Genomic DNA, 26,185 nt, shown 5'->3' with positions numbered 1-26,185 from the left:
ATAGATGGATGTATGGGTGGAAAGGTAGATGGATGGGTAAAAGTGTGGATGGGTGTGTGAAAGGATGGATGGATGAGTGAAAGGGCAGCTGATGGGTGAGTGAATTGGTGGATGGGTGTGTGAAAGGATGGATGGATGGATGAATGAAAGGGTAGATGATGGGCAAGTGAATGGGTGGATGGATGAATGATAAGTGAAATGGTGAATGGATGGATGAGTGAAAGGGTGGATGTAAGGATTGATGAGTTAGTGAAAGGGGGTAGATGGACAAAAGGATGGATAGATGAGTGAAGTGAAAGGGTGGATGGATGAGAGAACGGATGGCTGGATGAGTGAACGGAGGGTTGGATGAGTGAAAGAATGCGTCCCAATTACTTTAAGGAAGATAACAGGAGGTACATACCACCCACCCACCGGTAAAAAAATGGTGGGGAGCCACGGCCAACTGCCGATTAGGTCAAGGGAGCCACAGGTCAAAAAAGTTTGGGAACCACTGATGTAGACCCTTATGCGCCCAGTAAAGGGCTTTGAACTGGATCCACTCCCTAATTGGAAGCCAATGAAGTTCCCTAATGGATTTGGAAACTGAACAGAATTTTGGTACCTTCAACAGAACTCTCACTGTCGCATTTTGCAGCGTCTGAAGTTTATTAAGAAGACGTGCTTGACATCCTTCAAATAGTGCATTACAATAATCAATCTTTAAAAATACCAAGGGAATGATTACTGTTTTCCTATTTTCTAAAGTTAAGAATGATAAGACCTTTTTTAAAAATGTTAATGTGAAAATGCAGAAGGAGGTCACCCGGTTTGAATGTTCTATGAAGGTTAATCTGTTGTCAAAAATGACAACCGGATTTCTCACCTTCTGGGCTGGAGTTGGCAGTAAACCCTAATTAGATGGCCAACAGGTGGAATTCCAAAAAGTACTGTTGTTGCCAAACGTCAAAACCTCTGAGAGTTTGTTTAATCCAGTGCCCAATACAATTCATGCATGTGCTGCAAGGCTTCGTTTTCTGGCTTAGATGGAATTCCTACCACTAGCTATGTGTTGTTCTCATAAGAACAGACCGAAAAACCATGTGCTCTAATCAGTTGAATAAGCAGAGTGACGTATGCGTTAAAAAGAGTTGGACTTAAGGAAGACCTTTAAGAGACTCCACAGAGAAGGTTAAAAAGAGTGGAAGTATAGCCTTTGAGCATCACTTCTTGCTTTCTATTAGTGAGAAAGGATGAAATCAATTTCAGAGCCTTTTATGCCTATTTTCTCAAGACAATTAAATAATGGGAGGCTATCCACTGAGTCGGAAGCGGTAGAAAGGTCATATAAAATTAAGACCACATTCTCTCCTGAATCACCAATGGATCTGATCTTTTCTCTAGCTGCCAGGAGAGCTGACTCTGTGCTGTGTCCAGGTCTAATACTGTGTTGTGTGGTATAAAAAAAAGATTTGGGGAATCTAAAAGGAGATACTCTCTTAATTCAGCACGTTTTCCAATATTGTTTCTGGTAATGGTAAATGTGCAATAGGTCTATAGGTTTTCACATCGGAGGAGTCCAGAGATGCTTTTTTAATCAAGAGTAAAATAGATGCTTTATTCAATGTTGTCAGGAAATATCCCAAATTCACTATATTATTTAGATACTAGTGAGGTGACCAATGACTGTATCTGTGACAGTATAGAGTACCTCCGGAGGAAAGGGATCATTTGGGGATCCTGACTTAAGCGTTTTTAAAAGAGAAACCGTTATTTTCTACTTTAAGATGAGTGAACAAGAGCAGGACCGGGGTGGGGACAGTGCAAGTTTAAGGTATCAGTAACACTGATAGTACCTGGAATATGACCTTGACCAATAAAATGACCTTGGAAATCTTGAAAGATTGTGTTAACTTTGTTAAAGAAAAAATTAGACACTTGACTAGGTGTCACCTTGTTTTTATCTATGAAGGAAGAAAGGAATTTCTCTGTTCTTAATAATTCCCTTGAAGAATTGCTAGCTACTTTTATTTTGTCTGTGAAATATTATGTTTCAGATGTTTTAATCAGCTTTTCATACTCCTTTATAAGATGTTTATATTTTAATTCATCCTCTTGATTACACTGCCTTCCCACATTTGCTCCTGGTGCCAACATCTTTTCTTAAAGTCCCTATGATATTGTGAGAACTATGGGGCAAAAGGCATGTTCCAATATTTTATACTGCTTTCTCTGGGTGCTAGTTGAGACACTGCACACATTAATCCATGAATCACACATTTCTAAGGCTTGTTCTAGATCATCATTAACTACTGGTAATGTGTTTTTAATAAGTTATCAAATTTCATTGTATCAATTTTCTTGCCCTTGCCCTGTTCCTACTCACCACATAAGTTCTAGTTTGGTCAATTTAGGGGAGTAGGGATGTTTAAACAGTATAACTTTATGATCCATCCAGATCAGAGGTAGTAGTTTGAATGATTGGAAAAAATACCATCCAATCTCAGACCAGCAGAATGAGTGGATTATTGAACTACTTGTTTAAAGTCAAAATGTATGAGATTGTCAATGAGCAGGTCAGTATTTTTATCCTCCAAACATGCTAAGTGACAATTAAAATCCCACAGGATGGTAAAAGTAGGATACTTAGTACATATATATCTATAAAGCCCAGTAAAGCGTTAAGAAAGTTCTCTTTCGGCCCAGGGGGTGGGGCGATAAATGATTAATCCATTAAACAAAAATGAATTTGAATTTTTTGTGAGAAAAGTAAGGCTTCATAATGAAGATGGACAAGGGGTTTATATGTGACTTTTATATCATTCCGATGAATGATGGCTAAGCCTCCACCTCTACTTAGAGATCTGTCCAGTCTGCTTTAATTATCCGCTTGGTAGGCAAGTTATAAAATCCGGTTTGGATGATTTTACAGCCTATGTTTCCGTTAGAAAGACAATAATAGTATTGTTCTGCTTCAATACCTCTGCAAACTCCACTGAGCGTTTGATTAGGGATCTCGTATTAAGAAGTAAACAGTTAACTTCATGGCTGCCCTTAGTGGACTTGACCTTACTAAATACTTGAGTATCCACTTTCCTGCTTCAGTTTTCGGAGCAAGGGATGATTAAAAATTGGCAGTTATTACATTTTAAAAAAGGTTACACTATGTTACAGTTAATGCGAGGGCATGCAGGCTTCTTACCTTGTTTATTTATTTTCCTTAATGCAGTACTTGTTTAGATTAGGTGGGAAAAACTGTCAGGGGTTCTGGCGGTTGGCGCTGTCTGGCCAGGGACGGGCACAGACGGGTTTACCTTTGGCATGCCAACTCGCGTCCGATGCGTGCCCGTGCCAGCATAGGTTTAAATGCTAATGTTGTTCAAACAACTAGCTTGATGATTGACATTTGTGGCATCAAACTGGTAGTGAGGAAAGTGGTTTGGCTTCCTCTGCTCAAATGGGAAAATTGTCATGGCAGACTGAGAAGGCAATCCAAAACACTCAATGCCTCCCAAAACAATGAAGAAAGGATCCCCAGTCCGCCAAGAAAGGTGAGTCCTTGATTAAAAACATGTCTCAAGTTCAGTTTACTTTGTTTAAAAAGAGCCAAGCTCTAAAATAACATGCCTTCGATGGCTGCTGCCTGCCCGTGTCGGCATTGGTTTAAATGCTAATGTTCATTTCCATCTAAATTAAGCATTGCTGAAAAAGCAAGCAGTATCTTCCACAAAGGAATAAAATGTAATCCGTACTCCATATTACCCACCACCCTCTCCCAAGGTAAATTAAACTGACATAAACTGAGCTTCAAATCTTAAATACCTAGAGTACATGTTGAGTAGACTGCTTACTTTCTTGATTTATCAACCTTTCCCAATTCTCTTTCAACCATAGGATTATTTAAGCTTAGTGAGATCACAAGTTGTCCCATAGAAATAGGTGTGAATTTCCCTGTGTTTGCCCCTTGTAGTCTGTGTTACAATAGTCCTATTGGCCATTATTATGGCAGAATAGGGTGTTGGTGAAATGGGCATCTTTCTGTTCCGTTCTGGGCGTTCCACCACTTAAATGATAATCTTGGTTGTTGACAGTAGTGGCCTGTGGAGGGAGTTCTGTGGGATGGTGATGCAGGGCGGGGGAGGGGCAGGGTGGGGGGAGTAAACACCGTAATATGGATGTACAGTGGTAAGAAAAACATTTGAATAAATAAATAAAAAATTGTTGTGCGTGCTGCATCGCATTTTACAATGCAGCTCGTGCAACGAAAGTCATTTTATTTATTTAAATGTTTACTTACCTCTCTACATCCATATTCCGGTGTTTACTACCCCGCACCCTTCCCCTCCCCGCCCTCCTCACCACCCAACGGAATTCCCTCCACGGGCCGCTACTGGTTGTTGATGTTTGGTTGCGTGGGGTTAGTAGAGATCTAGGCACATGTTCAAACAGAGAGAAAGATAGCAATTTCTCATGGACTGACTGACTCTTGTATTCTATACTATTCTATGTCTCCTTCTTTCTCCCTGCTGCTCAGCCTGTGTGTGTGATGTAATCAGAATGTTCATGAATGCATGGTTTGAATGAGTGGTCAGTTTGAGTGAGTGGCGCTAAGCAGCAGGACGCTGCTCCCGGTGGAGCCTTCTTTACCATTCTACTCATGAATAAACCTACTTAACTACACCTTCGGCAACTGGATTACTTACTCACAAGAGCACTTTCTTTGTTGCAAAAGTGGCGACGACCTGATACAAACAATGTGTGCAGAGAAAAGAAATGAAATAAGAAACTACAAAGATGATTGCTAGCCAAGCCTGATGATCAGTTTGTCAACGCCCTTGATGCTCCAACGGTCTCTTCTCCAACAGACAGCCTCCAAAGGTATGTTTTGGGCGTTGGACATCGTATGGCCTACTTGCCTTGAAACCTCCTGCCAACCTGCTGATACTCTGGATTACAGCCAACCTACTGATACTTTGAATGCTTAGACCGTTGTTTTTGTCATGCTGTTGAACTTTGCCTGACCTAATCGTGCCCTAGCGTGATGTTATTGGTTTGCTTTGAAAACATAGTATGACATCTAAAATCAATCAAATTCAGTCCCTGTAGGCGTTAGAAAGTTTTCAGTCTGTGTGAGCTCTACTTGGACTGGGAATGATTCCGTGTTTGGAGTAATGGATTTTGTGTTTATTCTGCCTCAAAAGTTGTGCTCATTTCCCAAAAAATGACAATGTGTGCATCTATTTCAAATTGAAGCTTACGATATGTGCCTAAGGATTGACTTTCGAAACCTCTTTCTATAAGGATTGGCCTTGTAGCCTGTATTTATGGCATGGCAATAATCAACAGTAAGCATTTTCTTTAATAATGGAGGCGTGCCTGGCACTTTGAGGGATTAACGGTTTGGGTGTTAGTTTTCAAATCAGTCAAGCTCGAGCAGATTACCTCAAGCCTTGGAACCGCGTTGGAGACTGGATTCCTTTTCCTGGTATTCCATGTACCTTCGTGACGTCTTCTCCTGGTTACCTCACTTCGATTCTGTGTTCCATGTGCTGCGCACCAGCTGTGTTCTGGATATTGTGATGTTCTTTCCTGACTTTCATTGTGACACAAGCTGCGATGATCGCGTCATTTCCACGCAGCGTTGCTTCCCTGATGATATACTTCTTTACACAGAAAGTGCGAGTGACTAGGATGAATATCTTTCACTGTTTGGACTGCACCAGACTCCTGCAAATTATTTCCAACATTAGAAGCTTACCGGTACTTTTGTTTTAACCTCATGCACCCTGTGACATCTGGAAATTTTCACGTCGTTAAAGGTGTGGTCACACAGTTTCATTTCAGATATGTGTTTTCTCTCCAACTTAAGTTACTCCTTGTTGTGCAGTTTCATAGCGCATGGATTAACCCTGTTTCCATCTCAATCTTGAACAATCTGTGACGTGCTTGGAGGTATTGTATTAACCCTGTTCCCATCTCATTCTTTTTTTAATTTTTAATTTTTTTCATTGATTAGAACATTGGCACTCGTGACAGTGTTTACAAAAGCAAGTTACATTCGAACAGGAAGAGTCTGGTAATTAAGTAATCCGCAATATAGCCCGTACTTTCAATCATGAAAAATTAGGCACTGCATCAATTCCTAAGACAGCAGCTACAGTATATGACTCTCGTCTAGCTAGACACGTTCCTGAGTACATTGCATCTCTACACCTCTCCGTCTTCATCATCTGAACTATCTAGATCTTCCTCTGGTAGCATTTCACATATTTCCCTCCTGAAGGCGTTCCAAGGTGTCTAGATTTTATTCCATTTACGTGGGCTTCCCCTGGTTTCATAAACTGTGTGCTCCGTTACCATGACCAGGTCCATATTCCTACACCACAGCGCCAACGTGGGGGGGTCTGCCACGCCCCATCTCTGTGCTATGTCTCTCTATACAACCATGAGGCCAAGTTTACACCAGGTTTGACCATAGCATGTGAGATCAGTGGGGTCCCATACATTTAGAAGACATTTCCGTGGTTCGGGCAAAAGGGAAACCTCTAGCGTCTGTGAAATAGTGCGCAGGACCTGACGCCAGTAGTCTACTATAATCGGGCAGTCCTACAGGGTATGGAAGCGTGTACCTTCCTCCCCGCACCCCCTGAGTCAGAATGGGTGCGCCGCGCGGTTTATTTTGTGTAAGGTGGTTCTGGTGTAGTATACATGATGTACTATTTTTAGTTGCACCAGTCGGAATTTGGCCGATATGCCTACCTCCCTAGGGGCTGCCGACCAATCTGTTTCGCCCATATCTCCCACCTCTTCCACCCATTGGTCCCGAAGCCTAAGTGTAGGGTCGGGCATATTGTTAAGGAGTTTCCGATATGTGAGGGACGTTCCGTGCTGCTGCATGAAATCAGTGAGTAGACGGTCCTCCAATGGCGAGGCCTCTGGGATGTCAGTACCCGCTGGGATTGCCGTTAGTAAGGCATGTCTTATTTGCACATATCTATAAGTTTCAGTCGGACCCAACTCATATTATTGTTGGAGTTGTGCAAAAGGAACCACCGTCCCCCTTTCCCACATGTCCCCCACCGTGGAAATTCCGATATTATCCCACTGTGTAAAGCCCTTGCTACTCCTTAATTGTCCCAACGCCCTGGAATCCCAGAGCGGGGTGAGTTTGGTGATAGTTCCTTTCCATCCTAATTTCGCCTGTGCCTTATACCACAATGCGACCGTCTGCTTTGTGGGCCCTATTAGTTTCATAGCCTGATTTCTATTGTAGAGTACCGCTAACATGTTATTTGTACCTAATTGCATTCTGTCTGCTCGGTATGCCGGATCGTCTTGGGGTGTGTGAATCTAGTGATTGATGGTTTTAAGTTGCGTTGCCCAATAGTATAACTGGTGGTTCGGCAATGCAATCCCGCCATCATACCAGCTCCTATTTAGTTTAATCTGGGCTATTTGTGTCAGTAGGTTGCCCCACAGCAGAGCCGAGACCTGTGCCGCTACTTGTTGAAAGTATTGTGGCAGTATCGGGTATGATGCATTGTCAAGAGCATAGAGGAACCGCGGTAAGGCCATCATCTTATATAGTGCCGCTCTTCCCAGCAATGTTAGGGGTAAGGACGCTTCAGTCGCTCCAGAGGGGGCGCCAGGTTTTTACTAAAGAAATCTGCCGCATCGCCAGTGATATGTATGCCTAAATACTTAAATGAGTCTCTGGCTATCACGACCGGGCAATCGGCTGGTAGCGACTGATCTGGACCTGTTAGAATGTATAGAACCGATTTGGACCAGTTTATCGTGTATCCTGATGGTTTCCCGTGTGCATTGCAGATTTCGAGAAGCTCAGGTATACTATGGGCGGGGTCTGTCATATATACCAGCATGTCATCGGCGTAGAGGGAGATGCGGTCTTCCCATCCCGCGGTCCCCCTAATGCCTTTTAGCAAAGGGGCCGGCTCTGAAAGTGTTGGAGCCCGCACCAGCACTCCGTGAACCCGTCTGAGGTTAAAAGCCGTGTTGCGGTGCGGCATGGAGCCCGATTGGTCCGGGTGGATCAGTTGGGGGAGGTGGGGCATTAGCCGATTTGCTAGTAATTTCGCCAAGATTTTGGCTTCCGCATTCAGGAGTGATATCGGGCGGTAGGAGGTGCATGCTGTGGGGGGTTTACCCGGCTTGGGAATCGCCACGATCGTTGCTGTGCGCTGGTCCAGCGGGAGCACTGCTGTTGCTAGGCTGTCGGTATACATTGCCAGCGGTGGCGCGCTCAGCGTATCAGACATGAGTTTGTACCATTCTATGGGGATCCCGTTGGGGCCCAACGCTTTTCCAGACTGTATAGCTCCTATGGCAGAGTGTAGCTCTTCAGTCGTGAGGTCTGCCTCTAGTTGCGTGACCACCCCGGGTGGGAGGGTACGGGTTTCTGTATGGCAAAGCGAGTCGAGTGCTTCGGATTCTAGTATTTCCCGGTCTGGAGTGTAGACTTCCTCGAAGTGGTCTGCTAGCGTATGAACTATCTCTTCCGGATGCGTTTGTAGGATACCTGCCTTCGAGTACAACTGTTGTATCCCTCTGGGCCCTCTCTTTTTGCTATCCAGCCATGCCAATATTTTCCCCGCTTTATCTCCTATGTCGTATATTTTGTGTGTCGTAGCAGTGATGTAGGTTACGGCCCGGTGCTGCAAGTAGTCTCTGTGGCACCGCTGCTGCAGCTGTAAGTCATGGGTCGAGGTCACGGAGTGATCTGCCATGTGCGCTACGTGTGCCGTGTGTAAGGTGAGCTCTACTTCAGCCAGCTCTTTTTGTTGGGATCGTTTATGCCCTGTGATGGAGGCTATAGCCTGTCCTCGGAGGACCGTCTTATAGGCCTCCCAGAGTATGGACGGTGATTCTACAGAGGTTGTATTTTCATCAAAGAAATGCTTAGTAGTGTTTTTAAGTTCTTTCCGTGTGCCAGGGATTTTCAAATAATTAGGGTAGATGGGGTATATTCTCCTGCAGGATTTCTCCCTGCACGAGAGAGTTAGCAGCACAGGAGAGTGGTCTGAGATGCCCCTGGGTTTGATTTCCACCTCTTCGACATTTTGTAAACTAGTTCCCACCATTAGAAAGTAGTCTATGCGCGACATACTATTGTGTGCCATGGAGTGGTATGTGTAATGGTTCGCTGTTGGGTGAGTATGCCTCCAGACGTCTATTAGTCCCATCGCCTCCAGAAAGCCCTGGAATCGGGAGGGACCTGAGGTTTGCGGCAGTGTTAAAGTCACCTCCTAGAATGAGGTCCCCTTCGGGTAGGGTTAAGAGAAATGCTCCCAGCGCAAGCAGTGCCACCGACTGCAGCGCTGGAGGCACGTATCCCGAGACTATGTTCAGAAGTTTCCCCTCCCATTGGCCTTGAATCGCAGCAAAGCGACCCTTGTCATCTGTCTTAGTCTGCAGTATTATAAATGACGAGGTCTTTTTGATTAGTAGACCCGTTCCTCTTGAGGCTGAAGTAAACTCAGCGTGCGCCGCCATTCTGTACCCTCGTCTGTCCAACGCTTGGCAAGCCCTCCCTGTGAGATGAGTCTCTTGCAGAAGGACTACTGTTGGGCTATGTCTTTTCAAGGCCTGCAGTACCAGACGCCTCTTTATTTTATCCCCCAGATCCCTTACATTCCATGACAGTATTTTCAAGGGAGGCACGGGGGTCATTTGTGTCATGTCGTAAAGGGTGCTACCCTGCGGAGTGCATGTCAAGGAGGGCCTACCAGATGCTGCGGAATCGCTGTCGTGTGTTGACATCAAAGCGTTTGTGGTGTAGTCACGGACCTGCCATATGTGTCTCTTCTACCTCAGTCGTGATGCAACTGCTCTCTCCTCGTGTACTCAGTGTGTACCTGTCATCAAACCTTGCTATAACACTTAAACATAAACAAATCATAACTATCCCTCCCTGCCCCACCCACCTCCCTGCCTCCCTGCTTAACGGACTTGGAACCGCCCGCCACCCCAACGTAGCAGAGTGCTTTACCCAACCCAAACCATTGTACTTGCTTGTTGGAGTACAAGGACCATAGAGGCGGCAGCCCTCGCTGTCCCCCCGGGCACGCCTCAGTCCAGAATCCAGAGCTGGGCCAAATTCACTAGTCGGTACAGTATCAATGCCGGTCGGAGCCGAGAGGTCAATGTTCGTGTTCCAGATCATTTTCTTCCATCCCTGGTCTTGGTGAGCGGTTCGGCCCCTCTCGTCTCCGTTCTTGAGATCCAACGTGGTCATCCTCCTGTTGTTGGCGGTGATTCCTGTTGGTGTGCCATTGCGCTACTACCTGCCGCCAACCTTCCAACCAGTCGTGAGCCGCTTCTGGTGTGTCGAAGAACCACGTCTTACCGTCAGCTACTACTTGGAGCCAGGCCGGGAATAACATGGAGTAGGGCAGTTCTCGCGCCCTCAATTCTTGTTTGACCTCCATGAAGCTTCTCCTGCGACAGGCCACCTCTGCAGTGTAGGCTGGAAAGAATGCAAGTGTGGAGTTGTGGACACGGATCGGCTGGGATGTTCTTGCCTCTTGTAGGATTGTGGTCCTGTCGCGAAAGTTGAACAATCTGGCCAGTACCAGCCGTGGGGGCGCCCCCGGCTTTGGTTTGCCACCTGGGACTCTATGAGCCCTTTCAACCAAAAAGAAGTGGGATAATCCCTTCGGTTGTAGTCTGTTTTTGATTAAGTCTTCTACGTATAAGTCCATAGCCTGGGGCCCTTCCGTTTCAGGAAGACCGAGAATTCGCACATTATTGCGCCTTGAGCGCCCTTCTTGGTCATCCAGCTTCTCCTTTAGGAGTTTATTTTCTGTCTCGATTCGCGCCATTGCTCTCTGTAATTCTGACGTGTCCTCCACCAGTGACTTTGTGACTGTTTCTACTTCCTTGATCTGCTCCGTCATTTTGTGGAAGTCCGCCCGTAGTAAAGAAACGTCTGTTGAGATCGTCCCCACGGTCATCTGGACCGCTGATAATGCTTTCATTATGTCTTCTAATGTGACCTTTTTTGCCCCATCTCCGTCAGGTATTTTCCCCGTGGATGGACGTCCGTCTGGTGGTTGCGAGTTGTTCTTCTCGTATGCATACTTGTCCACCTTCACCTGCGTTGATTGGTTCCTTGGGCCTCTACCCGCCATGGTGTCTGTTCCAGGAGGTTTGCTGTTGTAAGGCTGGTGTGGGGGGAGACAGGCGACCAAGCAGAGTCTATATGAGAGATGGTATGGGCCGGTGGTCACGGCAGTGGTCCCCCCGCTGCACCCGGTGGGTGCTCGTGCTCTTCTGAGGGTGCACCACGTCCCAGCGACTCGTCGCAGGCATCTGCTTGAGCCGTCAACGTGGCGATGACAGTGTTATCGTGGGCAATAATGGAGCTTAAGCAGCCCGCGATGCAGTTTGCACCAGGTCTCCGAGTTCATAAAGTCATGTGGGGCAGAGAGGCAGGGTGGGGGGGGGGCTCCTGATCATATTCCCGCCACAGCCACCATTCGCTGACCTGCTCGTCACTGTATGGGCCAGTGGACTTTCCGATGGGTGGTTCTACTGTTGGCCATGTACTTTGTGCGCCCTCACCCCCAGAATGGGCAGGTATGCCTTCTCTCTTTGTTGCTGTGTAGGGATGCCGGTGTGGTCTGCGCGCGTGTTGCTGCCCCTCACTCTCCCAGCCTGATGTCTCTGCAGTTGCAAGTCCTGTGAGGTGGGGCCGATATGTGTTACGGTTACCATCGTGACCTCCACTGGCATCACTTCGCCGCCGGGGGGGGGCACAATGTAATAGAGAGACGCTGGATATATTTGCGTGGTAGCCAGTGATCGCTGCACACGTGATCGCCCAATGGTTTCGGTGGTCAATTTCGGGACTGTCGTGCCTCCCCGTGGCCTCCGGGAACATGAAGCATACAGCTGCTGCTTGTATCTCGCTGTCGGAGGTACTTTAGGTGGCCGTCCCCCGACTTGACTGGGGTAGGGGGTCCTTTCGGTGTTGCGGTGCCCGGCTTGCAACCACTTCCGCCTGGCTCCAGAAATGCGGTGAGTCGCGGCTTGTTGCTGCTGCAAAGGCCCACAGGGCCCGTCGCTTGCCACCTTCGGGTTATCACTTCAGAGCGCCTCCCGACTCCGCCGGTGTATGCAGGTCCGTTCCGGACTTCAGCTGTGGCCCCGGGGACCTCGCTACATAACGGATGATTGAGCGGATTAATGAGAAAGAGTGCCTTTCATACGGAGCTCAGCAGCTACGCCGCCATTACCATTGGCTGCTAGCCACGCCCCTCTCCCATCTCAATCTTGAACAATCTGTTTCCAAGTCAATCTTAAAAAACGCATCTGAGCGGTGCCAAGCACGAATCTTTCTGCGCTTTTTCTGACAACGGTGTCTACTTTAATTATTTTAATTTATTGCGTTGCCTTCTCAAATGTGTAGCCTCTGCCTAAGCAGATAAGTGTGCCTGCCATGTGTTTTGCCTAAATTAATGAGCTGTTATCTGCAGTAAGGAGTTATTCACTTATATTTTGTTGATACATAGACTACCTTTCAACATGTTATGTGTGCAATGTTTGCTGAAGTAGTTGTAGTGCTGAATTTACACGTTTTGTTACTTTTTTTTGCGTGTGCTTGTGCATTTTGAGGGTCACATACTCTGTACAGTGTTTTATTTTGGTGTGCATTTCGGGGAGTCGTGCTGTGTGTTTACCTTAGTGTGCTGGGGAGTCATGTACCCCGTACTGTGTGTTTTACCTTGGTATGCGTTTCGGAGAGTCATATACCCCCTGCGCTGGGGAGTACCCCGTGCTGTGTGTTTACCTTGGTGTGCGTTTTGGGGAGTCATGTAACCCGTGCGCTGGAGAGTCATGTACCCCGTCCTGCTTGTTGTACCTTGATCTGCGTTATGCTGGAGAGTCATGTACCCTGTGCCCTGGGAGTCATCTACCCCGTGCTGTGTGTTTTATCTTAGTGTGCATTTCGGGGAGTCATGTACCCCATGCACTGGGGAGTCATGTACCCTGTGCTGTATGTTTTACCTTGGCGTGCATTTCGGGTAGTCATGTACCCCATGCGCTTGGTGTCACGTACCCTTTGCAGTGTGTTTTGCCTTGGTTTGTGTTTGAAGAGTCCTGCATCCCACGTGTTTTGGGGAGTCATGTATCCTGTGCTGTGTGTTTTGCCTTGGTGTGCTTTCTAGGTAGTCATACACCCCGTTCTGTGTACCGGGTTGTGTGGGTGTGTTGTTTTGCTGCGCTTCTGCGTTTGTTGTTTTTTCGGGCTTCATTTTTAAGATTATGGGCCATATGTAGGAGCCCTAATACCGGTCGCAAACGGCCGATTTCGGCCGTTTCCGACCGGTATTCGGGTTTTCAGATGTAGGGGGCTGAAAATTACAGAATCGGTATATTTACCGATTCGGTAAAATTACCGATTCGGTAAATTACCAAATCGGTAAATATACCGATTATGTAATTCCAAATGTAGGTGGCACAGTTCACAGTGCCACAGGCCCTTAAGAGTCGGTATTTTACCACACAATCGTATTGTGTGGTAAAATACCGAATTCAGGTGTGCATGCACATATGTATCGGTAAAATTCGGTATTTAAGAGTAGGTAAATCGGAATTACCTACATCTAGCCCTAGGTTCTCCGTTTGTTGCTTTTCGTGCCAGTCTGGCCAACTGACATGATCTGTGACATTCAGGGTTTGTTTGTGTTGAAGGATGGTGGTATATGTTTGGTACTTTGTCAGGTGATGTCTCTGTGACGTTTGTGATTTTTCTTATATTTAGTGTTAGTTGTGATGTGATGTTTACATTTCTTGTCTCTGTGACGTCTGAGATTTTTTCTTATATTTAGTACAAGTTGTGATGTGATGTTGACGTTTCTTGTCTCTGTAACGTCTTATATTGCTCTTATATTTAGTGCGAGTTGTGGTGTGTTGTTGGTGTTTCTTTTATCTGTATGGTGTGATGTTTTCATCATCATTCTGCATTTATCTTCATTGTCCGACATTCCACTTTAACACTGTTTTGCCACTGTATAATTTCCATCCATTTTATTCTGCATTGTGTCAAAGTTGTTTCCGATATCTTTCCTTTGTTTATTCAGCTTGCAGTTTAGAATTGTAATCATCTTATCCTATTTCCTGTTGATCTGCTTATTTGGATATTCTTTCTTTGTCATTTTTTGGCATACTGCATTTCTTCCCTCATACTTTATTTTGTTTCTTTTGTTTGAAGGAGGGAGATGTGTTGTATTCTGTACTATTCTGTGTCTCCTTTCTCCCTGCTGCTCAGCCTGTGTGTGTGATGTAATCAGAATGTTCGTGAATGCATGGTTTGAATGAGTGGTCAGTTTGAGTGAGTGGGGCTGAGCAGCAGGACGCTGCTCCCGGTGGGGCCTTCTTTACCATTCTACTATAATGAATAAACCTACATGAGAAGTGTGGCTCAATGGTTAGAGTGGCAGACCCTGATGCAGAGGTCTAGCCCGGGACCAGGGTTCAATTCCCCGCCTCGGCGGATCTTGAACTCAAAAATTTCACAGACCTGATAATTCTCGCCTCGGTGCCTATTCCAATCATGGAGTCCCACTCTGCAACTCTGGGCAATAGCTTGCTTAATCTCCACAACGGCCCCCACAAGGCTAAGGAGGCCTGGCCTCCACCTTGGGGGTGCCCAGGAGTGGACACCTCACAGGGAAAGCCAGGATGGGTTCCACAGCGGTATTCATACAAGCGCCTTGAGACCCTTGCGGGTGAGTAGTGCGCTATACAAGTATCATTTTACATTTACATAACTACACCTTCAGCTACTGGATTACTTACTCACAAGAGCATTTGTCTTTGTTGTAAAACTGACCAATGAGCTCATTTCTCTTTCCTACATTTAGGAAGGAGCTGATAGTTGGGGACACCAAAAACCTACTCATGAACCTTTCCCTGGTGAACAATGAAGATAACTCCTATCTGACAACCCTGATTTTGACTTACCCAAGGAATCTGCAGGTCAAAAAGATCATGGAGGTAAGAAAAAGTATTCGGCAAGTTCATGTTAGTTTGAAACTTGGATTGGGAATGTGCATTACACATTCTCAAACGGTAGAAAGACTGCCCCCTTACATTTGCATGGTATGCTACAGCAGTCGCTGCCTCTGCAGATCAGTTTCCATTTGAATTTTTTGATGTATATAGTTTGTGTCTATGTGTCAAATAGCTGGAAGAGAGGGTGAAAGAACATGGGAGGATATCAATCAATTGGTTTCTGTTGAAAGATACTTCATCAAGTCAGTTTGCAGAGCATCTACTCACTGGGGGCGCTCAAATTATTTGGAAAGTCCTGAGCCCAACATGGTCAATGTCACCCTTGCAGGCATTGGCAGCATCAATTTGTGTGTAGGGCGTGGGAATAGAGCTGGCCAACCTATACAAAAACGCAGAATCACCTTGAGGCAAAGCATTGCCAAAAACATCTTGACTTGGTTGAGTAAAATCAGATGTGACATTTTAAGATTGATGTCTGAGTGAGGGCGCATTCTCTTTTATATGTCTCAGATTTAATCACCAGGGAATAATGCACATATATAAAAATATCATGTGATTACAAACCAGGCTTTTCACCATTGTAGTAACGCTAACTACAGAAATTCCGAAAAGATGTCACCAACTCAGATGTAGTCAGAGCATAAATTTCACTGCAGATTTTAAGACCTGTTACCACAGAGTGGTGTCAAATTCCTTCATTGTCCTGCAGTACCTTCCAAACTGCTCTTGTTTTAGTAATGTGAGCTGGCATTGGCCTATGGGCAGAGAAGCCCACTATTCTGGTGGCTTGAGGCCTCATATATGTGAGGGAACAATAGACAACCCAGTGGGAGCAAATAGTATTCTGTCAATCTTTGACCATTCTTACTGATATCAAAAGAGCCAAGTAGAATCCGGGGCTAGCTTGGATGGTTGCATGGTTTATCCCGCTTATCAGCCATTGGTAATGTCAGGCTGTGCCAGGTAGACCAAATCACTCCTGTGTACACACCGAGTATGGTACACATGCAAAAACAACAGTTGATGGACAGAATGCAGAACAATGTCATACAGTCACCCCATTACAGAGATCTGGGCCAAAATCTATCGATTTGTTTGCTCATCATGCCATTCCAGTTTGAACCCAGCCATAAGCAAATCAGTCTTGACACTATTCCACATGGGAACAGTCCAGCCCGAACTGCCAAGCCAGGTCCTCCCTGGACTGGAAACAAGCATCCTAGCACAGGTTTTGGGGTTTCACCCCTCTTCAGCCAGGATAGCTTGATTCCAGTGGCATGGAGAGCGCAGAACTCAAGTATGAGCATACCCGTCACACTCGGGGGTGACAAATGCAAAAACAACAGTTGATGGACAGAATGCAGAACGATGTCATACATTCACCCCAGTACAGAGATCTGGGCCTAAATCCATCGACTTTTTTGCTCACCATGCCATTCCAGTTTGAACTGAGCAATATGCAAATCAGTCTTGACTCTGTGCCACATGGTAACAGTCCAGCCCGAACTGCCAAGCCAGGTCCTCCCTGGACTGGAAACAAGCATCCGCGGACCGGTATCGGGGTTTCACCCCTCTTCAGCCAGGATAGCTTGATTCCAGTGGCATGGAGAGCACATTCCTATGTGTGTGAACAATATGTGAGCATGCGCACTATGAACACCATCCCCTCTATGTTGTTGGGGCAGGACTAGTGCTTAATATAATCGCAAGGCCCAAGGTATTTCACCCGCATATTGCACCACCCACTGCCCTAGACAAATCTTCTGGATGCTAGTGCCATCGATCCCCACTAACAATCACACTCCAACTATACCATTCCATCTTACCCATTATAAATACCTGGCTGCCCAAGCTGTCAGAATGACCTATGCGACCTGGTATTTCTATTTCTTTAATGTGTATCCTATTGTTACTAACTATTGTGGATGTGCTCTGTTAAAAAAATGGACAAAGAGTGCCGTCAAGTGTCGGACAGTCAGAAAGAGTTGCCGGTGTTATGAAATAAGTGCTCGTGCTGAGCACTGGCAGACACAGGCCCAAATGAAGCACTGGGAAGGACCTTAGTCAGCACTAATGGGTAAACACGTAGTCTATTATTACACGCTTTCTAATGGGCTTTCCTTGTGTAATGCCTGTGAGGGAGAAAGAGGAAGGGTGGCTCGGAAGCTCTTAGGTGAGAGCCATTCCTCTTTTGGTTGTGCTCTTCCTGAGTCCACCAGGGCAGCAATTTATCACCCACTCATTCCCAAGTGTCGGTAGAGCTCGGGGCTTTTAAGCCAGTAAAGTGGTAAACCAAACTTGATGGACGAGCTTCGGGCACCCGCTGCACATTTGAAAGTGGGCTAAATTGACTTGTTTGTGAGTCTCGGACTGACTTGAGGTAGCCTATACAGTATAGTTCTGCCCCGAGTGTCCTTATTTGTCGGGTGGTCTGTGTTTAGGTTTTATCATTGGGCTTTGTCTGGGTATTTGCACCATATGCTATTAGTTTCATATCCTTTCAATATAGTCTGCAATAGCAGAATTTCACATCATTATACACACTTTTAAGATGTTACAGTGAATAAAACATGACAATAACCTTGCACATTTTGTTCTTTAAGCAATTAAGTTTGACGGAATTGCACTTGCACTTTTTGCCAACTTTTACATTTAATCATATGTATTATCCATCCTCAGGAGTGGCTCCTCCGCTAAGGCGGAGAAGCGTCGCCCCACCTCTCTCTAAGCAGTGGAAAAAGGGAAATTAAATGATAATAACAATATTTTCATCATTTTATTTGTCATAGCTATGGGGCTAGGTTAGGAGGGGTGGGGATGGTATCACAGGAAGAAGGAGTGGTTTGTGCACATGAGTGCGCATGACGGTTTGGGGGCTGTCTTGGGCCGGCCAAACAGTGATGCAAACTTTGCATGTTCTCCACTGCCTGTATTGCCTAGCCTGGGTGGAGAACATGCACAGGCTCCCACTCCCTGTTTGAGCGCCGAACTACCGCACTCAAACCAATGATAATACTGCTGTCATGCTGGTGACAGCAGCATCATGATTGGCTTAGGAGAGCCTGTGTGCTTCCTGCTTTCGGACTCAGAGTCAGGAAGAGAAGTGGAGAGATGACGGAGGAGAGACAGCTGCAGTGAAAAGGTAAGCATTTGTTTTGTTTATATTCTGTTGTTTTCAACCCCCCAAGCCCTGCCACCCCGGTTCCCTACCTCCCGCCACTACCCATCCTATGCACAAATGTTGTGTACACACGTTATACTCAAGTTTGGCAACTGACTGGACCTGCTGTTACTCAGGTTTATGCTGATGAAATGAAATAATCTAGGCTCTCTTGATTACGATGTATTTTTCATGAAATGTATTTTCAAGGATAGAATTCTGATAACCTCAGATCTTCAGTGTGTATTCCTTAGTCTGTGATCCTGGGCAAGCAATATACTGGGACTAGTCATGCTATGTAAGACCTGCTGGCACGTTGGGCCTCTCTCTGCACCTTCCTGTAAGCTTACCCCAAGGTGTCTAACCTCCCCTGTGCCATCTTGAGCAGGCCAATCCTCCTTTCATATGACGTGACCCTCCAAAATGCCTCTCGCTAGTTTGCCAACCGCAAGAGTCAAGTGGAAGGGTGTTGGGCTAGATGTTGGATAAGGGTGTCTTTTATCATGTCTGCCTTGTATTGGCCTTTTGGGGGCAGGAAAGGGCTATAGGTCAGAAGCACCACCTCTTTACCAGGGCCACCATGCTCATCTCTTCACCCTATCTGTTTCTTTTCCTTTTAACGTAACTATCAGCCAGACCTTGGAGGTGGTGTGAGTAAAAAGAGGAAACTCCATAGTTAACAATACTGACATTACACTTCCCAGATTACTGGTGGGCTCAGCTGTGCCTCCATGGGTTTTTGTGAGCGGAGTTCTGAGGCTCGACTGAGAAGTCTACTCAGTCGTAAACTTACTATTAACTTGTAGTATGTTAAAAGCAAAAAAAATGAAAATATATTCAAAAGTATGTTCCCCTTTGTGCATCAGCTCTGTGAGCATGCTAAAGAGCAGTTACCATTTCTCATCTGATTAATCCTTTTGGTTGATTGAGAGGCAGAAGGGAGTCAACATTCAATAAAACAATTTACAGTTTGTGTAGTTCATTTGGCCACACAATAAGGACCAAGAATCAGTAAATACAATTAAGTGGGTTTATTACAAGTTAATAATCATTCCAGTAAGTGCAAAAATCAGGAACATATCATAAAATTAGGAATTATAACCAGCAAGTTAAGGCGCAGAAGCGAATTCCGACTAGATAGCATAAAGCTTAACATAAATCCAGTCAGAATAATACAGCTACCGAAAAATAGGGTTTGTTGCTCCTTTAGGAAATTCCGCTTCTCCTTCCTAAACATGAATGGAGTTCTAAATCTAAAGTGAGATCAGATCATAAGGAAAGGTCTAAAAGAATACAGGAAAATGGGAAGGTGCCTGCATAGTGAAGATTTGTGTAGAAATCTTCTGAAGTGATAAGTGTTTAGAGCAAAGCCATACATTAGCACGAATAGAAGAAAAAAGCAGAGAAGTTTGTACCTCTCAAAATTCAAAGGGATCACTAACAGTGTATACATTAATTAAAACATACAGATACTCCAACAACAGTCGTATCTCTCTCCACCTCTCCAGGGACCAATGGTGTTAAACTTCACATTGTGCAATGGCAACTTCACCAGACTTTCCCATCCCACAAATTTTGGACAGTCACAGTAACCCTCTGTTCCTGACTCGCAATGAATAGGAGGTTTCTTCAGCTCATTAGTTCTCCAGACTCCTGTCAAGATTTCTTCACTCAGACCTCACTATAACTAATACAACCATACTCCTTTCTCTGACTATGAAATTATGAGAACGCACCTGAAAAAGAAAGAACGCGCAAAGCAAGCAAAATGCATTTCAAATCTAAGGCCTTTATTCAAACTGACTTGTAGACAAGCATTTCAATGCGCATTTCAAATGCATGATTATAGGTGCATGTAAACTTCAAAACAAGCATGAAACATGAATAAATGAATTCACTGCTACATATGCCTTTTAGGGTCAAGGCTCTTCCGCATCTTCCTAAAGTACACTCTAACTAGAAATCAGAATTTAGGAATTGGTCTAAACTTAACATTTTGGCACTGAATGAGCAGACTGATTTGGAGCAAGTCGCAAACCATTAGTGCTTCATTGTGACTATTGATGTTTCTCTGCCAACTGCTCCCAAATTTGTGGGTAGAATTTACCTGTCAGCCCCCCTGGTTCACTGATGCACTTAAATTAGAAAAGGAACGTGGCAGAGACGTGCGAGCACGTGAATCAAAGTGGCTGCCTCCCGGTGAGCTCCTTGTTGGAACAGCCAGTTTTCGATGATTTAAATACGAATTCTTGTTACAATATTTATTCATAATGCTGTATCAGTACTCTGTAGGTCTTACCTGTTGCTGTGGTGTTTTTTCCGGTCTGCACGAAATCGGAAGCGGTGTATTCTTCCCTCCTGCTTCATCTTCGAACACTGCTTCAAGGTACTACCCAGCTTTCCTGTCAGGGGTTTGGAGTATTGCTCAGGAAAGGGCCTGGCTTCGGCCTAACCACTCCCAAGTCTGTTTTAGCTGCTGCACCAGCCTTTTTTGAAGCATTTTTTTCTGCAGTAATCTCCTTTTCCTTCACTTTGCATTTATGTACATCCTTAAATTTTATAATAGGAAAATGGAGAATAAAAATGCTCAAACACCTCAGAATAAGAGGAAACAACATATTTCTCCTCCTCCAATAAAATCTAAAGTTTTGGAATCTAGTGAATCTTCCTTAACATTAATTCTTGATGAAATTCAAGCACTTTGTTCTAGCACTGATATAATAGCGTCAGAGATTGAAAACCTACGCAAAGATATGGCTTGTATGTCAATGAAGGTTTCAGATAATTCAATCAAAATCCAGGGCAATAAAGTTAAAATCGATGCCGTTGCACCGTTTGTGGCAAAAATATATCCAATGTCTGCTCTCCTTCTGGATTTGGAAAATCACGACAGGCAATACAACTTACGTATTATTATTATTTTTTGATTTAACATTTTATTGAGAAAAACAACTGCAGAGTCGTCATACAATAAATCAAGTAAACAAAGCAGAATCAAATATATCAGACATATACAAGAAACAATCACCTAAGGATCATCACGTCGTCTCGATCCAACCTTATCCAGTGCCATGTCCACAGTGGGAGAGGTACAGATCTCTCCTCTAAACAAGTTCCAATGTCCCCACTTTTGATCCCACTTCTTGGGACATCCTCTGACCTTGTATACAGATTTCTCGGCTAGCATGCACCTATCCATTTCAGCCACCCATCCTACCAGGAGAGGCCTCTGGGGGGTGCCCCAATGCATTGCTATTGCGCGCATCACCAGCAGGAAGCCCAAAGCCGCCCACTGAAGCTCCACCTCCGTAAGGTCTGTGGGACCCCACACATTTAGAATCCCCTCCCTAGGGGAAAGAGGGATGGGCTTTCCCACCGCATCATTCATTTTGCGAACCACCCTGTCCCAAAACTGTTGGATAACGGGACATTCCCATAGGACATGATAAAAGGAACCAGGGAGGCCGCAGCCGCGGAGACACATCTCATCAGGGCGTCTTCCCAACTTGGCCAGGAGGGGGGCAGGCATATATGTTCTGTGTAGAATTTCCAATTGGATCAGTCTGAAACAGTGGTTTATCGCTGTTTCCCTGGGGGACATCAGTGCTGTCCTCCAGTCGTCTTCGTCTAAGTCACCTACGTCTCCCTCCCACTTATCCCGTAGGGCCTGGAATGAGTTGGGCAGATTGTTGCACAGTTTACGATAGGCGCAGGATATGGCTTTCATCTGGAGTGGTTCTGAGAGTAGCCTATCCTCTAAGGGGGAGGCCTCTGGGAGGGAAGAGAGGTCCGGTACTGAGGTAGTGATAGCATGTGTTATTTGGAGGTACCTAAATGCCTCGGAGTGGGCCAGATCATGCTTCTGTTGAAGTTTGGGAAAAGTCAACAATTTACCTTTGTGGATCAAGTCCCCAAGGGTAGAGATGCCTATCGTGTCCCATCTGTCAAACCCTTTCAGGTGACAGAGGGAGCCCAGTTTGTGGGAGGCCCAGAGTGGGGTGGCCTTGGTGAATACGTCAGACCAACCTAGGCTCCTAGTAGCCCTGTGCCAGATAGCAATGGTTTGTGCCATGGGTCCCACGTAGCGGTTTCGGGAAAATTTGCCATAAAGGGTGCCTAGATATCCTTCCCGTCCTGTCTGGTATCGCTCTAAATGATAGGCCGGGTTGGTAGGCGAGCCATGGAGCCAGGAGTTAGTGGCCACAAGTTGGGAGGCCCAATAATAGAGTTGCATGTTGGGCAGGGCAATACCCCCATCGTACCATCCCTGAGTCAGTTTATGCAGGGCAATTCGAGGTGCCTTACCATCCCACAGGAGGAGTCGCAATTCATCATCTAGCGTACGGAAAAAGGAGTCAGCAATTGGGAATGGGCAATTTTGAAGGACATACAAAAAACGTGGGAGTGTCAGTATTTTGAAAAGTGCCGCCCTGCCCGGGAGGGACAGGGGCAGCGTACACCAGTGGGAAACATCGTTGCGGAGCTGCTGAAGTGGGCCCAGCAAGTTGTGATCATAAAAGAGTTTAGAATCTGGAGTCACAAATATACCCAGGTATTTGAAGCCGTCTTTGGCTGTCGCAATAGTGAATTCTTTCGGGCGAACAGGTGGAGGACCATGAAGACAAAACAGGGCTGACTTGGACCAATTGATTGAGAAACCAGAGTATTTCCCAAAGTTCCTAATTACATGAAACAGGCTATTTATGGAGGATCTAGGGGAGGAGACATATACCAGGATGTCATCTGCATATAGAGAGATTTTGTCAACTGTGTCTTCATTCCATCGGAGACCTTTGATGGAGGCATCCGTACGGATCCAATGGGTCAGGGGTTCCAGCGTGAGCGCAAATAAAAGAGGGGAAAGGGGACATCCCTGCCTTGTACCTCAATGCAGCTGAAATTGTCTGGAGGTATGGGTGTTGACTCGTACCTGGCCCCACAAGTCTGTGTAAAGCAGTTTGACCCATTTGATGTAATTCGGGCCAAAACCAAACCGCCTCAGGACCTCGAAGAGATAGGGCCATTCTATGGAGTCGAACGCTAAGGTGGCATCGAGGGACAGAATTGCGGCATCTTCCTGTATGAAGGGTTGTCTGCCCAGTACATTATGTAGTCTGCGAAGGTTCAGTGCCGTGTTCCTCCCCGGAAGGAATCCGAATTGATCATCTTGCACTAGGGAAGGGAGGACCGTGAGGAGTCTGGTCGATAGGAGTTGGGCCAGAATCTTGACCTCCGTGTTAATGAGAGAGATTGGCCTATATGAGCCACATTCAGTGGCTGGCTTGTTAGGTTTATGGATGACTGCTATTGAGGCTAGGCGTTGGTCCAGTGGCAGATTGCCCCGTTCGAGGCTTTCCTCGAACATGGCCTTCAGATGCGGGATCACTTCTTGGGCCATCCCCTTAAGGAATTCTACGTCCCATAGCCTTGCCCGAGTTAACCACAAAGAGGGCGCTCGTAAGCTCCTCAGTTGTAATAGCCGCGTCTGATTCTTCCCTATCGGGGTCGGAGAGAGTGGGCAAATGCATTTCCTCCAGAAGGAGGCGGGATTCGTCTGCAGAATAGTATGCTCTAGAGGAATAAACTGCCTGAAAGTGGTCAGCAAACGCCTCAGCGATGTCCAGAGGGTCTGTAATGCGCGAGGCATCGGGGCGAAGTAGTAACGGAACCCATCTAGAGCCTTGTTCTCGACGCTCCAGCCAGGCAAGCATTCTACCTGCTCTGTCTCCCAGCTCGTAGACCCGGTGGCGGGTTTGTAACAGTTTCGCCTGGGCCTTCTCCATGGCCAGTGTCTTGTATTCTGCCTGTTTCAAACGAAGACGAGCGTCCGTCTCTTCGGACGGGGTAGTGGCAAGGTCAGATTCTAGGGAAAGCAACTCTGATTCAGTCCAAAGCAGCAGCTCGGCCTGTTTCCGTTGGTAGCCCAATTTAAGAGCTAGCGCTCTCCCTTTGATAACGGCCTTATATGCCTCCCAGATCGTAACAGCCGATTGAACCGAACCAAGGTTTTCTGCAAAATAATATTCAGTGTGTTCCAGCAGACCGTCTCTAATGCCAGGGATTTTCATGATCCATGGGTTGATGACTATGGGCCCTCTGGTTACCTGTCTCAGATAAGTGAGTCGAACCGTGAGAGGAGAGTGATCCGAGATGCCTCGGGGGAGTCCCTGTGGATCAAGAAAAAGGCCCATGTCCGACGTGTGGCAGAACAGGTAGTCAATACAGAACATACTATTATGGGCATTAGAATAATGCGTGTAGTAGGAAGTGCAAGGGTAAGACGCCCGCCACAGGTCCTCTAACCCCATTGCTTGCGAAAATTCCCTAAGGTCCGAACTCTGTTTATGGGAGCCCCGTTGGGGGTGTCTATCAACAGTGTCGTCCATAGTCATATTAAAGTCTCCGCCGATAAGTAAAGTGCCCTGTGGGAGGTCTAAGATCAGTCGTTTTAAGGTCGTCAGGGCGTCCTTACCCAGCGTTGGCGGATTATAGGCCGAGATTATGTTTAGGTGTCGCCCTTCCCATGTGGCCTCAGCCACTGCAATGCGGCCAAGGGGGTCAGCCCATGTCTTTGTGCAGGTGGAAGGTTCTTCTTAACCAAGATACCGGTGCCGCGGGAGCCAGAGGTGAAACCGGCGTGCACCAATAGCTTGTACCCCCCAAGGTGGAGTGCCCGACAGGTGTTGCCCATTAAGTGTGTCTCCTGGAGAAGCACTAGATCAGGTGCATGAAGTTTGAGGTATTGCACCACCAATCGGGAACAAGGAACAATATCCCTAAAGGACAGAATGGCAACTGAGGTCGGTCGGCGGCGTCGATCATGCCCTTCGGAGAGGAGGACTCTGCAAAGCGTATGAACAATAAAAGAAAACAAAGGAAACCATTGAACCTGAATTTCTAGTCTGTGACAGGATCCATGGAACAAAGATAAAAAGAGCTAACGACTCCAAACGCGGAGTTTCCCCCCGCCCCACCCCGCGTCCCTGCCTGTCGCCCTCCCAACCATAAATGGGGAGGCTGGTAAGCCTGTGAAACCACTCGCCTGAGAGTGGAGGAGTTGAATTGAGCGATAAACTTCAAGGGTCAAATGCAACTCGTGGCAAGATAAGACATACCGTATAGAGCCTAGGGGCCCAATGGCGAGCCACAGACGTTGAAAACGTACTGTAGAGGGAAGGAAGGAGGGGGGGGGGGGAGGACACCATAGTGAAATACGTGCAGGGCCTGAAAATGTCCCCAGCTGACAAGTCAAAGTCTACAAAGCTCTGGAAAATGAGGACATACTGAGCGTGACAGCATCTGTAGTCCTACCCAATGTCTTACTGCTTGCTATCTGCTGCCTGGGATCTGCTGCCTGACATCGTAGCGCCATTCTGACCATTGCTGCCTGGTATCGTAGCACTACTCTGCTCATTGCTGCCTGCGATCGTAGCGCTTTACCGCCCACTGATTTGATTTCCTCGCATTTGCTCGCATTGCCTGTTGCTGCCTGGTACTGCATTATTGCCTGACTCGCCTGATTACCACTGCCCATTCCACAGCGTCACTCCGACTGTGCCCCAATATCGTACTGCTTATCTTTGTTTACGTGTCCATTTTGTTGTTGAGCCAGTCCCTACACCCCGCCCCCGCCTCCCATGTGAGAGCCCCTCCCACTGACTCCAAAGATCCGGCCCGTTTGGTGAAGCGCTGTGACCAACCTACCTTCCTCGGAAGCGGTCGTCGCTCCTAAGGCTCCCTGATCCTCCAGACTTACTGCTTGCTATCTGCTGCCTGGGATCTGCTGCCTGACATCGTAGCGCCATTCTGACCATTGCTGCCTGGTATCGTAGCACTACTCTGCTCATTGCTGCCTGCGATCTTAGCGCTTTACCGCCCACTGATTTGATTTCCTCGCATTTGCTCGCATTGCCTGTTGCTGCCTGGTACTGCATTATTGCCTGACTCGCCTGATTACCACTACCCATTCCACAGCGTCACTCCGACTGTGCCCCAATATCGTACTGC

General features: G+C 46.4%; 1 protein-coding gene across 2 annotated transcripts in view; it reads left to right on the top strand.

The window, feature by feature from the left end:
• The window catches only part of ITGAE (integrin subunit alpha E), an 844,898-nt gene that overhangs the window by 615,132 nt on the left and 203,581 nt on the right, over positions 1-26,185 (top strand). For both annotated transcript variants that reach the window (XM_078679953.1, XM_078679952.1), the window contains exon 22: positions 14,868-15,000. In XM_078679953.1, the coding sequence (XP_078536079.1) occupies positions 14,868-15,000 (133 nt within the window). The remainder of the gene's footprint in view (positions 1-14,867; positions 15,001-26,185) is intronic.

The sequence above is a fragment of the Lissotriton helveticus genome, chromosome 3_1 (genome assembly GCF_964261635.1).
Source record: "Lissotriton helveticus chromosome 3_1, aLisHel1.1, whole genome shotgun sequence".
NCBI lineage: Eukaryota > Metazoa > Chordata > Amphibia > Caudata > Salamandridae > Lissotriton > Lissotriton helveticus.
This window is presented reverse-complemented; position numbering and strand designations above follow the sequence as displayed.